Source organism: Balearica regulorum, chromosome 3 (assembly GCF_011004875.1).
Source record: "Balearica regulorum gibbericeps isolate bBalReg1 chromosome 3, bBalReg1.pri, whole genome shotgun sequence".
NCBI classification, from domain to species: Eukaryota; Metazoa; Chordata; class Aves; order Gruiformes; family Gruidae; genus Balearica; species Balearica regulorum.
The window spans coordinates 67,883,726-67,896,372 of NC_046186.1; the positions used below are offsets into that span (position 1 = coordinate 67,883,726).

Here is a 12,647-nt window from a genome sequence, read left to right on the forward strand (position 1 = left end):
AAGGAAAAAGCAAATATGCTGTTTCGTTGGAGTGGAAATTCTAAACAACATTTTGGTTTTGTTTCTCTTTCTGTTTGTTTCAGTGATCACCCACGTAACAAAGCTGAATCGGGCAGTTGCTATACCAAGGAGAACCACGTACCACCCCCCACACAAATGCAGCTGAACAACCAGCATGCCTGTAGCAACTGAAAGTTGCTGTTCTACAGGGTCCTGGGCAAGTTCACATGGAGTTAGTCTCTTGCCAAAGGTTCTCATGTTAAATAAGCACACAGACGCTTGTATACATGCATCTGGTAAATCATACCTGGCTTCACAGCCAGTGTCAACAATTTTAAGGTTTCCAAGTGGGTTCAGAACATGAAAAATGTGATGGGATAACCACTCCCTACCACCCATTATATGGCCCTCAAGACTGTTGGCTGTCACTGAGAACACTGTTTTCCACCGATAATGTCTCAGTGAGAATGGGCAGCAGAGCTGAGAACATCCACTTGGCCGGGGTGCTGGGCACCAGTGTGCAAGGTAATATATTGAGACAGGAGATCCCTCATTCTTTGCCATAACCTTTTTCAGCTGGACAGGCTGTTCCTTTCCCTTGATTTGCTGCCATTGAACAGTATATGCCGTCACTGATGGTATAAACCAGCTAGCTGCTGGGATTCATACTTCAGTGGGCAGCTTGCCACGTACGTAGACACAAGATATAATGCTAAAGGCCAGATACTTCTCTTATTCAAGGAGAGTAATAAAGCAGATTTTATTTGACTTGTATAAATCCACTTTAATTGGCTTTCCTGCTAACACTTTCATTAACATGTAAATTAGCTGTCCTAGAGCTGTTAATTATCTTTGCAGAAAATGTTGGATATGGTCATATAACGTACTCTTTCTTTTTTACTGCTCTTAATGTTTTATACTGAAATGTGCCCATAAATATTCACTGTATTTTTTTTTTTAAGAGGAGGACGAAGAGGCTAAGGCTCTGTGTCATCTTGTAGGGAAACAACTATCTTGCTTCGGCATTATTCACCAGCCTGCTACCATGTTAAACTGACACTCACGGAAGAAGCTTAGTACTGGGTTTTATTGGTTTGGCCTTTGAAGGTTTTGGGGAATTTTTTTTGAAGTGTCCGGCACATGAGGGAGCAGAGGAGGATGGCATGTGCTCAGGCAGCATCCACTCTTACAGGATGTCTTGTGTTCAAAATTTGGCAGTGGCAGTGAACCAGGTAGGCATTGCAAGTAAGAAAATGGCTGAATTCCCAGCTTCCAAGAAGCTGAGAACAAGCCAATTAATTTTCCAATTAAAAAAACCCCCAAACCTCTGTACTTTTTTATTTTTAATACATCTTTTCTGCAAAAGAAAATCTGAAAACAAGGGCTTTTTCAGCTTCACCAGCTGCTTAAAAAATGCTCTCCTTCCTTTAATAATGTATGTTCTTGATGCTTCTCGTATGAAGTTACCACAACAAGTTGCAATCGTTGGTCATTTTTAACTCCTGCTTTGAACAAATGGCACCTAGTTTTACTGCACTGGCAAGGCAAAAGCCTGCGCAGCTACAGCAGGTGACAGGCACATTTAGCACCATGGATTATCCTCACCAAAACCTTGCGCTTGACTGCTGGCTTGCTAATAAATGAGATGACTTCGTTAATGCAGATCAAGTCTGCTTTTTGCTGAGCAGCAATGCACCATGAGCCAGCCCACCACGGTAAGTGACCTATAGCCTCACCTGAAATACTTGTCCTACAGGCTCTGGTGGAATACTGGCTAAACATAAGGGAGAAGCAAAGGAGTGCTTGCCTGGACTTTGTACAGTGGTTAACAGGGTGTTTCCCTCGGTCTGAACTACTGAAAATGGTCATCTTTGAAACCTTTTGTTTGTAAGAACCTGCGTAGAACTGACTGTGGTAGTTACTGTGTGTTAGTCTTACTCTGGGCATTGCAGCTGCGTCCTGCCTGGGTATGCTCCCTGTAGGGATACACAGTGAAGCTGAGCAACAGCTTTAGTTACAGTGGTGCATGGGCTTCTTAAATTTCTCCTCGGTCTTAGATGCAGTTGCCCATGTGTGGTTCCATCTCTTGGCCTTCCCAGCTCCTGATCAGTGATCATACTGTTTCTCAGGGCTGCTTGGCCCTCCGCTGCAGCACGGCTTCACTGCAGCTGCCAAGGTGAATGGGAAGCAGATGGCAGCTCCTTCCCTGGTACAAACTAATCCGTAGCTGATGATTAGCAGAAATGCACAGTGAGAGCAGTAGCTCTACCTGCTTCCACCCCCTGCCAGCCTACCACTCTGGAGTCAGAGCTGAGCTTTACTGTGAGTGGGCAAACTCATTAGTGGCCATAAGCAACCGGTCTGCTCTGCAGGAGGGTTCTGCCGTCCCCAGACATGGGTGCATGGCCTAGTTTCAGGATGTAACAGCCTGTGTTGCACGTGGGTAAGCTGAGGTTCCACAACCAGCTCTTTCTTCATCTGCGTTGTGGAAATAACAGATGGACATAGCGTTTTCTTACAAAGCAGGAGCATGGGAATAGGGACACTACTGAATTAGTACACCATTTTTAGCATCAGATGTTAATATGCTAATGACCTATGTCATCAGCAGGTCTCGGCTATTCCCCGTATTTCCATGTGCCTTTGAGCTCATTGTAGGCCGGCGCAGTATTTTAAGAGGCTACTCCGTCCTTTTAGAACAGCTGAAGCGTGTTACTGCAGTGCCATTACCAGCACAGCACTTCAAAGAGCTCCGTCGTAATGCAGGGGTTTACTTGCCTGCTCTGGAGTGAAAAACTGGCGTTTCTTGCTGATGGCTGGATGCCACCTCTCCTGGTTCTGCCTCATAGCACATGCCTTGCATTTTACATTTTACTTTCAACCCAGGAATAAGTTTAACAAGGTAAGTACTAGGGGCTGCTAACCTGCAGCTAGTCAAGAGCTACAAGAAGCTACTCAGCCTCATCTCCACAGCAGAAGCTTCGTAGCAGCACAATAGCAATGTTACTGCTGTAGTTACACTGGTGCATATATATTCCCCTTTTGGATGGTGGTTCCAGAATAACTGCAGCAGTCTGTCTTAATGATTCAAGATAAGAGTGCTTTATTTCAAGTTACAGAAACTGATTACTATATAAATTTCAGAGGAAAATGGTTTTCTTAACATCATTACATGTTCTTACATGTGATTTGTACCTGAAGTGAAATAAAACATCTTAAGATGGATTAATAAAAAGAAATAACTTACTTTTAGAATAAAGAACTTCTCAAACAAGCTGTAGATAATGTTAGATTGTATGTAGTCTGTACACTTCCCTCCAGGGGCAGTATCTTTATCTTTAAACATGAGAATGAAATGGAGCCTGGACAGATGATCTGTTTCCTTAAATAAAAATCTTTGTGCAGAAGATTTATTTTCATTTTGCATCATAGTTATGATTGCTATAGGAACACTAAGGGGACAAATTTTACAATTCTAAATCGGTATTTGTGTTCATCAAGGTATTTTTGTTTTGTTCTAAGACAAGCAGTTTGTTGAACCCTTCTGACAGCGCACCACTGTCTTCATCATCACTAAACGTAACCCAGTGACTGAAATCTTTCAAGCCGGGGCGTGTTAATTTCTCTGGAGTGCGTGCTGGAGAAGTAGCTGATGCTGCCTGTATGGAAAGAGGGCAGGAAGAATCTGTGTCCAGGTCCAAAAGATTGGTGTTCTCTGGAAGGGAGCTGGTATCTGGGAGCTGTGGATGCTGGTCACCTGCTACAGGAGGGCCCCGAAGGTTAGCCATCAGTTCTGCAGCATTTGGTGCCAGCTGCTTCGTTGTGGTGTTTTCTGGGCTGGCAGAGGGCAGAGGAGCTGAGAGAGCCGACTGTGCTGGGACATGAGCGTCCCGAGTCTGGGGGCAGAGCCCGGGATTGTTGCTGTCGGAGTTGAACGTTAACCCACTAAAAAGTGGGTTGTTGCTGCTCTGGAGAACTTGCAGATGAAGAGCTGCAGGAGCTGACTTCTTTCTTCGTGGAGGCACCTTTGGGGCAAAGGAAGCATTCACGGGATGCAGCGTGCTGGCCTCAGCCGTGCTTGAGGCAGCCGAGGGGGGCTGCCTTTCACTGCTCCCCCTGCTCTCCTGAGGCTTCCCAGGTTGTGGTGTTCTGGGTTTAGGGACTGGAGTAATCTTGGTTGGACTAAGTACAGGTCCGGCTTCTGGACAGGGCTCTGGCAAGCCAAAAGGAGACTGAACTGTCTGTTGGTCAGATTGCTCTTCTGTAGACGTTGCCTGAGAGGGAAAAAGAAGAAATATGAGAACAAAAAGGGCACCTTAAACTCAGAGTCACTACTATTGCAAGTCTTATTGATGGCAGTACTGAGAAAAGCTGATAGCACTGGAAGGAAAAAAAACCAAACCAGTAGGAAGAGGAGGCTTGACAGCACAGTTCTACGCTGTACTTGCTTGGTTCTGTTCTTGTGCAGCGTGCCTTGGACCCGTGTCCTTTTACAGGGTGCTATTCGAGGACAAGGACCCTACACAGCCTGTTCGCTCCCTGTATGAGAAATACATCTCTTTCTGACCAGCTCTCTTTCACGTTAGGATTTTGCTCTGGGACAAATTAAATAAGTATCTCTTCAGAACTGTGTTATTTCTTCTCTCCACTGACTAATATTTAAGCAAGAATGCATGGGGAGGGCTAAACTAATGGAGCCATTAGCACATGCCTTTGGGTATGTTCCGATACATAAGGTTGAAGGACAATTCACTTGAAGCTAACCCAATAAATGTGTTAATGGCTCTGCCATGTCTCACTGATGCTAGGAACTGAAGCTACAAGTACAATCTAGCGTATATTTCATTCAGAATGAAAGCATTTTGATTCTTTATTACTCCCATAGTATTAAAAGGTAACATATAGGCATTTTAGTGCAGTCAAAATATTCAGTCAAAATTTCATGATGGACATATCCTGTGCCACTTCTGTCTATAGGCTTTTATTAAGTTAAATATATTATAATAAATATATTATAATAAATATATTAAAAGTAAATACTGTGATAAAGAAGGGATGAGTTCTAAATCCTGACAAGGTTTAGACAAACCAGAAGAAAAGTAACAAAATCTAAGAGAATAGGCTGACAAATAGAAAAGCTGAATACGGCTGAGTAAGGAACTCAAGACTCTATTTCCTTTCCAATCTTTCTTACATTTTTTATGCCTTGGTGACTACAATACACAAAATCATTTCAGCGCCTGCTGACTAAGAACTTTAAATGACAGGACTTCATACAAACTGTTTCAACAGCCTATCCCTCTTCCCATCGTACACACTGTGTAATGGAGGTTGGATGCATTTTGCTGCACCTCTCTTACATTTTCAGCCTTGGCTCCAGTCCTTTGCAGAGGTACTGGCTTCTTCATGGCTGGAACTTTGGGTGGCGGGCGATGGGGCACAAGCACTGGTCCTGCCTGCAACCCTTGAAATGATGCTGACTTTGTGATGCTGGGAAGAGGCTCGGCTTTGGTGAACGTTTGGTTTCTAGCTGGAGCAGGCTTTACTACATCTTCCTGTAGTCCTGAAAAGCAAAACCAAATAGTGTCTTGGCCTGATCAGAACGTAGCTTCAAGATAATTTCTTTCACAATCATGTTTCCCAACATGTGCATGCCTAAGAGGCTGGCTCAGGCCAGGAAGGTAGGTTTCAGAAATACTCCGAGACCTTTGCAATCCTGTCACATTTGTAAGAGGCAGTTAGTTAGGGAAAATGCCAAACCCGCAGTGCTGTGCCACCACGTGGCCAAGTGGATAAAACACCGGCTGGGAGCTCAGGAGTATGGGGCTCACGTCCTGAGTGTCCTTTTGCCCTCGTGTCCTTATCTGGATAATCAAGATAACGATACCGAGCGTGTCTTGTACTTTGGGAAGAACTGTAAATGCCAACTGGTGGTAGAGCACAAGGGACTGAAAGTGATACTGACCGGACTTAGCTTCCTTACCAGCACTGAGTGGAATGCTTAATGTGAATTTCAAAATGAATGGAGAGTAAATATCATTTAAAAAACAAATGTACAGCACTCTAAGGAACAAACATCAAGATGCCTTTATGATATTTCGAATTAAATCGGATTATTCCAAACTGCATTCACTCTATGTACAAATGAACAGGGATGTTTTTCTCCTTAACCGAGAGCCTTGCAAACTCAGGTAACTATCTCGGAGTCACACTGCATTCTTTCTCCTTCATACAGCACCAGCAGAAAGACTACTTGCAATCCTGGAGGGTGCATTCACACTGCCTAAATTTCAATACCTATGCTAGTTTCCCGCTCTAACCTGCCTTCAAGAATCTCTCTTCTCCAGGGATTACACAGCCTGCACACCGAGCAGCCTTGTAGGTTAGCTATTCAAGGTGACGTGGCACAAGCTTCTACCTGGGTTATAACTATACTTGCTGTCCAAATATGAACAGAATCCAGGTTATTTCTCCCACAGCTGTGTTTGCTCTCTAGTCCCACTTGGAATAGCGAGCTTTTGCTAACAGAGTGGCAGCTATCCTTTAGGTAACTCTGAGCTAACACAAGCATCAGCAGTTTAGGAAGATCCCATCTTTATCTTTTAATTTTTCAGACTAAATCTGGACATAAATAACACAAGGTGCTCCTACTAACAGATTATACACCAAAATATAGAACTTGAGTCATCTTCAAAAAAAAGGTCAATATTATCAAAACTGACAGAGAACACTAAATACTATCTTGCAAGAATGTGTATGGCAGTGTTCAGGTGAGCTTCTGAATAGACATACATACATCTGGGCTATGATGGGAAGGATGAATACACCTACAGATTTCTTTATTTAAAGATTTTTAGAAGTCAGTTAGAAAGCTGTGCTCACCTCCTTTAGCTTCCATAAGACATCTAATAGCTTCTTCTGCTTCTTCAGCTGTGGTGGTTTTGATCTGCTTGACATTGTAAGGTTTACTTATTCCAGTCCGGACTTTAGGCTTTAAAAAAAATAAGAGAAGAGTAATCTTGAGAAAACGCTTTTCTTTTCTTGTACACCTGTAATCTTACAGCTAAGCTTACACACCTGGAAAGTTCTAGTTTCACCAGTGGCTATTTAGCAATCTATAAATACTACAGAAATGGTGGGGAGTCTTTTGGCAGATAATACATCTTTGTTACCAGCTGACAGACAGGCCGATGGCTCACTGCCACAGCTAGACCCTGAGCTATCCCTTGTTCAACACAGCAGGGTTCCCATCTAACAAAAGAGGAGTCGGAAGGTGTTTCCCCATTCCACTCTTGGTCTACTCAGAGGGCTAGCAGCCTTGCTGGCAAGGGTCAAGACTTTTCCTGTAGACCGGGTACTAGCACGGCCCATCAAAAAGGAGGTGAGAAAAGAATTAAAGCGTATTATCATGGTGTTGAAAATTCAAGTTGGCATCTGTCAGAAAGCAGCACATGGAATAAACCAACAGTGCCCTGGTCTTGCACCATTCTCTTTCTTCCTCTTTGTACTTTTTAATTCCTGGCAATTCAGTAACGTTTTTCTGGTGCTGAGCAGGTCTACAGTCTAGCGTTACAGCACAAGAAGTCCAGGCTCAGGCATGTGATGGACTTCCTTGTACGACAGGTGCATCATGTACATGATGCTCAAGTGTCTGTGTAGATGGGGGAGATCAGGACAACGCTAAGTGGCCACGCTGAGTGGCCCAGCTCACCGGCTGCTGAGGGGCTCCAGGTAGCAGCTTTGCTGTTGCCAGGATGGAGCAGGTGGAGTGGCTTCCTGCAGAGGGGGAACCATCTGAAGGGGACTTTTTGCCTGATGTTCCAGCTGAAAAGAGAAATAAAAATGGCTTTTTGCATTCAAGAGCTGGTACAACATTTTTTCTGCGATGGAGCAAAACCAACATGCTTTGAAATTGTTTGTGATAAATAAAAGACACTGTGTTGCCCTCTTTGCTCCTCCAGGGGCAGACATATTAGGCAAGATCTTCCCGTAGTACAATGGGGACCTTGAGTCCCTCTGCCTATGTGCCAAGAGCCAGACACTTTAATCCAGGAGGAGTGATGGGCTGAATTGTTACTGGTCTAATCTAAGGTGAAAAAAATCTCAACACAGAATAAAATGCTGACATCTTGAACTGTATCAGGAAGCAGTTTCCTAGTTAGTCTTCCTTTCATTTAATTAATTTAATAACTTCAGGTAAGCATTATCATTTTATTCCAGGCATAGAAACAGATACCAGTGTTGTCACTTCTGTGCAACAGACTCAGAAATGTATGGGAATAATCCCAAAGAACTCATCTTCCAGCAGTGAGTCTGATAGAGCCTTTAAGACTGGAAAATATACACGGAAGAGAGACTTTTGGGCTGCAAGAAAAATGTGATGTATAGCTTGTGTCATACAGAAGGCAAAGATGATTATGCTGATCTAGCAATCAGCATTCATCCAGAAGTAGCCATAAAAACAGGAGCAGTGTAGTACTGATGGCATCTCAGGTGGGTAGAGCTTAGGGAAAGAGCATCACTTCTCCTTTGTGCCTCACTGAAAATCATAAGCCACTTTGCATTTCTTCATAAACACAAAAGCAAGCAAGAATTGCTTGCAAAGCAGGAAAGGAAAAACCTGTCCAGAACAAGTATTTTGTCAAAGCTTTTTAAAAGGAAGACTACAATTAAGTCAAGAAAAAACAAACTGTAAGAAAACACTCAGTGACTTTGGAAGTCAGCAGGCATTAATACTGATACTTATTTTTATTGCCACAGAGTGGCTGGTGAAATTGCTAACCTGAATGATGAGTTAGTATGAAATGTATGGGCCGTTCCATCCTCACTAAAGGCATTTTTTTTGTGGAGTATCTGTCATCCTAAAGACGCACTTCTGTTGCTCACTGCAGCCATAGTCAGGCTGAAACAGACTGGGAAGCACATCCAAGTACCTCAACAGCCTCACATTTCAGAACAAGGTATTACTTTCTTTGTCACCCAGAAATGGCAGGCAAAGCTGTTCATCTGGGGCCAACACAACATTAGAGTTAAACTCACCAGGAGGGGGAGGCCTCTGTGGTGGCTGAAGTGGCCGAGGCCGGGTAGGAATGGAGAGAGACCTGCTTGGAGTCCGACGGTTGCATTCCCCACCTGCCTCCAGCTCTCGCTTCAAATCAGCCAGGTCTGTATCATCTAGGGAAATTTTAGAAAGGATCCATATTAGATATCCACTGGGTGAGATGCACCAAATCCGGGTGGTCAGGACAGAGGTGATTATGAATAGCAAGCCTCAACCAGATATCTCAGCAACACGACATGGCTCCTTTCATACTGTTTTGCTGTCCCTGAATGTCTCCGTGCTCCTACTCCAGGAAACATCTACCCTTTTGTCAAGCTCTTCTCTCTCTCTCCTTTTCCAGCACTTTTGTAACTGTTTGTGCTGACATAAAGACTGCCTACATCTGATTTCAGGGTTACTAGTCACCTTGTTAGATTCTGAGCTTTTCGCAGCCAGACTTGGTGGCAACCTGCTCTCATTCAAACTGTGTTGTGGCAGCCATGAGGAGGCTAGTCATGGTCAATCTCTCCTTCCTGAACACAGGAATTCCCTCTGAGGATTAGACAACTTTCCTTGCTCAGGAGAACTGTTTTATGCCAGAGAAAAATCTGTCTGAATGGCTCACTCATCATATCTCTGCTTTCCAGCAATGTCTCCTAACAGGTACACCTGCCTGGATCTGAGAGCCCTTGGCTGCACCGTACATGACTAGGTAATTACACAGTCTTTCATCCCGACTAAGCCTCTCTGACAGCTGGAGAGGTGAGCAGTAGGGATTGCTTTAGTCTCCCAGTCTGCTGAAGTGAGGGCTTTCGCTTCAGTTCTCTCACACTGCCATGGCTGCCCAGCCATGCAGCTATGTTCTTCGGGGCTCCAAAATCCACTGGGTTTAGTTTTGTCCCTGTGGTTTGCAGAGGACGAGGAAGGAATTGTGGTAGCAGTACTCTCTCATACTTCAGGCATTTTCTACACAAGTTCCTGTTTTTTCACAAAGCTCTGCTCTGCAGGGAATACCAAGCTGCCTCACAGTTTCCTACTCCCACTCAGCAGCGGATGGCAGTCACACAGACCCTGCCTGTGATCTGCCCAACCCGCCCTCCTCCTCTCTCTGCATTTCCAATACTTCTAAGCTGCAGATATAGGCTCACCAGTGGCATCCAAGGAGTCATGCAGGCGCCTAAAAGCACAGCTTGAAATTCTGGCAGTAACACTGAACACAAGACAAAAACCAGCCTCCACCACTCTATCCCTTCCCCTAAAAGGCTGCTGGTTTTAGGCAACGGCTCCCCGGGACTTCAGTTTCAAGAGGCTGTGCCCTGCTCCGACCTCAGAAACACACATACACACTGCTCTAACCGTCACTGGTTTCCATCTGTGTCTAACACCACTTATACAATCATCATACCTTCAATTAGGAGTCACTCAGGCAGAATTTGAAGCTTATGGAGGCAGCTGAAATTGCAGAGACTTTCAAGATGGATCGACTATATCATATTTTGAGTTGTGTGAGATCACGACCCCACCTTGACCTCCTTCAAACTGTACTTTATAGTCTCCATTTACTTGGTGATATTTTTTGTGGAGAAGAGTTAGTGTGGGTGAAAAGAATCACTGCAATTCTCTGTAGCTTAATGAATCATCGCACAGTAGGCCAGAGGTGTTTGGAGGGCAAGGCATCCTATAATACAAAGTGATTGGCTTCACAGTATTTAATAATGACAGATTACTCCTTGGCTCAGGGCTAGGTTTCTGGGTCTGGCCACACTGCACCCAGCGTATGACTCAAGGTGGGCAAGAAAGCTGTATATCACTCTGATTGTTTGGCAAATCTGTGTAAACTTACAAATTTCATTAATCTTTTTGAACTCTACCTTTGACTCAACCTTTGAAGGTATTGAAGTTTTCGCTTTTATGTCAGAAGACAAAGCACTTCTGAGAGAGCACAGAAAGACAGCTACTGAATCACTTGCTGTCATGACGAAGTGTTTCATACGTGACCCAGCCTGCCATTGCTTGGTCACCACAGTACGTCCTGATCACATCCAATATAAGACCACCACTGGTTCAGCTAGTTCTTGCTGCAGTTTTTATTCGTATTCTCTTCACAACTTTATCTTCTCTTTACCAAGTCATTTCACAATAATGTGCAAACAAGCCAGGTGACCAGGAAAAAGGTAACGCGTTTATGAAGCACTAAAAGAATGAACTTATCTGTTGTGAACCTCAACTTCTTCAGAAATGAATCAAATAGGAACAAAGGAGAAACTTTAAGCTTCTTTGAAGTCATTTGAACACAACAACCTCCTGGACTGTCCAGCTTACACCTGACTGCACTGCCACAGCCATTGCTCAAAGAATGGGGCCAAGCCCACCACTGAATCAACAGGATTCCTTTGGTTTGATTTTGCTCTGGCCTCACCAATGAGACAATAATGGATAATTTTTTGTTGTATGCTCTGGTGCCAAAAACCATAAATTTCTCCTAACTATAAAAGGAAATCAGCATTTCTCAGCACTCCTGCCTTGCCCTGGGCTAGAGAGGAAGAGGATCTAAGCCTGCATATTTGTACTGCTGTTATGCCTGAGGGCCTCAGTTACAGTCATGAACTCAAGGGGGGGTCGAGCACTGTATGAACATGTACCAAAAAGATAATCCTTATCTTTGGAGCAGCTACAGTGAAAATATAAATGAACAGGGAAATACAGACAAAAGGAGAACAAACAACAAACCTTCAGGTCCTACTTTAAGAAATGTAGATAATTTACCTTTATACAGCCCTGGGTTTTGTCCAGATTTGTTTGCATGACCTATGGAGGCAAAATGTCCGCAGCCTTCAGGCATATCTTCTGCTGTGTCTGCTTCTAGGTCTTGACACAAAGCATCATCTAAATAATCATCTTCATCCTCCACTATATCACCTGAATTAAAATATTAGGTAACAAAGACCTAGTAAGCAAATGCATTCTCTGTCTCTCTCTACTCCCAATGAATTTAATAGACGGGTTGGGCAACCCACTCCTCTTTTTAAGAAGTGTGGTTTCATTAGAAATTAAGATACCACTGACACTCATACTGCACCTTCTCTGTGCAACCAAAGTCAGCAAAGCAATTTCTCACAACTTAGCTTAGAAACCTGGTGCTCACCTTCCGAGTCATAGTCCAAACTTGAGAAGTCAAAATTTTCTTCCAGAAGGCAGGAGTTTGCCGTGGGAGACATGGGGACAATGCTGTCCCGTTTACGAGCAATTTCCTCCTGAAGGCCCTTTAGCCAGTCCTTGGTCTTGGGCCGGATCTTCACTGTTCTGCCTCTGACCTAACACAAAGAAAGACTTGTTTCCCCTCTGCCAAGCAACTTCACGAAATGAGAGCACCTGGACAGAATAAGCAAGTGCTGCCAGTCTATTGTACAACTGCTTCAGCAACTGATACAACTAAAGCTTTATTTCAGAATCTAAATGAAAAGTAAGCACGCCTCCTACCCCCATAACCAAGTTTTCAGACTGTAACAATATTCTTCAAAGACAGTTAGCTTCACAGCTCAAAAGCACTGCATTTGGGAAATACTTGAGAAATAGGTGAAACATCAAGTATCATCAAAACGATACT

At 43.8% G+C, this 12,647-nt stretch overlaps 2 protein-coding genes across 5 annotated transcripts in view; one reads left to right on the plus strand and one right to left on the minus strand.

The window, feature by feature from the left end:
• SERAC1 (serine active site containing 1) overlaps positions 1-1,949 on the plus strand; it is a 379,919-nt gene extending 377,970 nt beyond the window's left edge. Inside the window, exon 18 of the mRNA XM_075748329.1 lies at positions 84-1,949. The gene's annotated coding sequence lies outside the window, so the exon portion shown is untranslated. The remainder of the gene's footprint in view (positions 1-83) is intronic.
• A 1,137-nt stretch (positions 1,950-3,086) lies between these two features.
• Positions 3,087-12,647, minus strand: part of SYNJ2 (synaptojanin 2) — a 68,372-nt gene continuing 58,811 nt past the window's right edge. For all 4 annotated transcript variants that reach the window (XM_075748317.1, XM_075748318.1, XM_075748316.1 and 1 more), the window contains 7 exons: positions 12,186-12,354; positions 11,807-11,959; positions 9,040-9,174; positions 7,712-7,824; positions 6,883-6,991; positions 5,361-5,563; positions 3,087-4,274 (listed from right to left, as the gene is read on the minus strand). In XM_075748317.1, the coding sequence (XP_075604432.1) occupies positions 3,468-4,274; positions 5,361-5,563; positions 6,883-6,991; positions 7,712-7,824; positions 9,040-9,174; positions 11,807-11,959; positions 12,186-12,354 (1,689 nt within the window). In that variant the 3' untranslated portion in view covers positions 3,087-3,467. The remainder of the gene's footprint in view (positions 4,275-5,360; positions 5,564-6,882; positions 6,992-7,711; positions 7,825-9,039; positions 9,175-11,806; positions 11,960-12,185; positions 12,355-12,647) is intronic.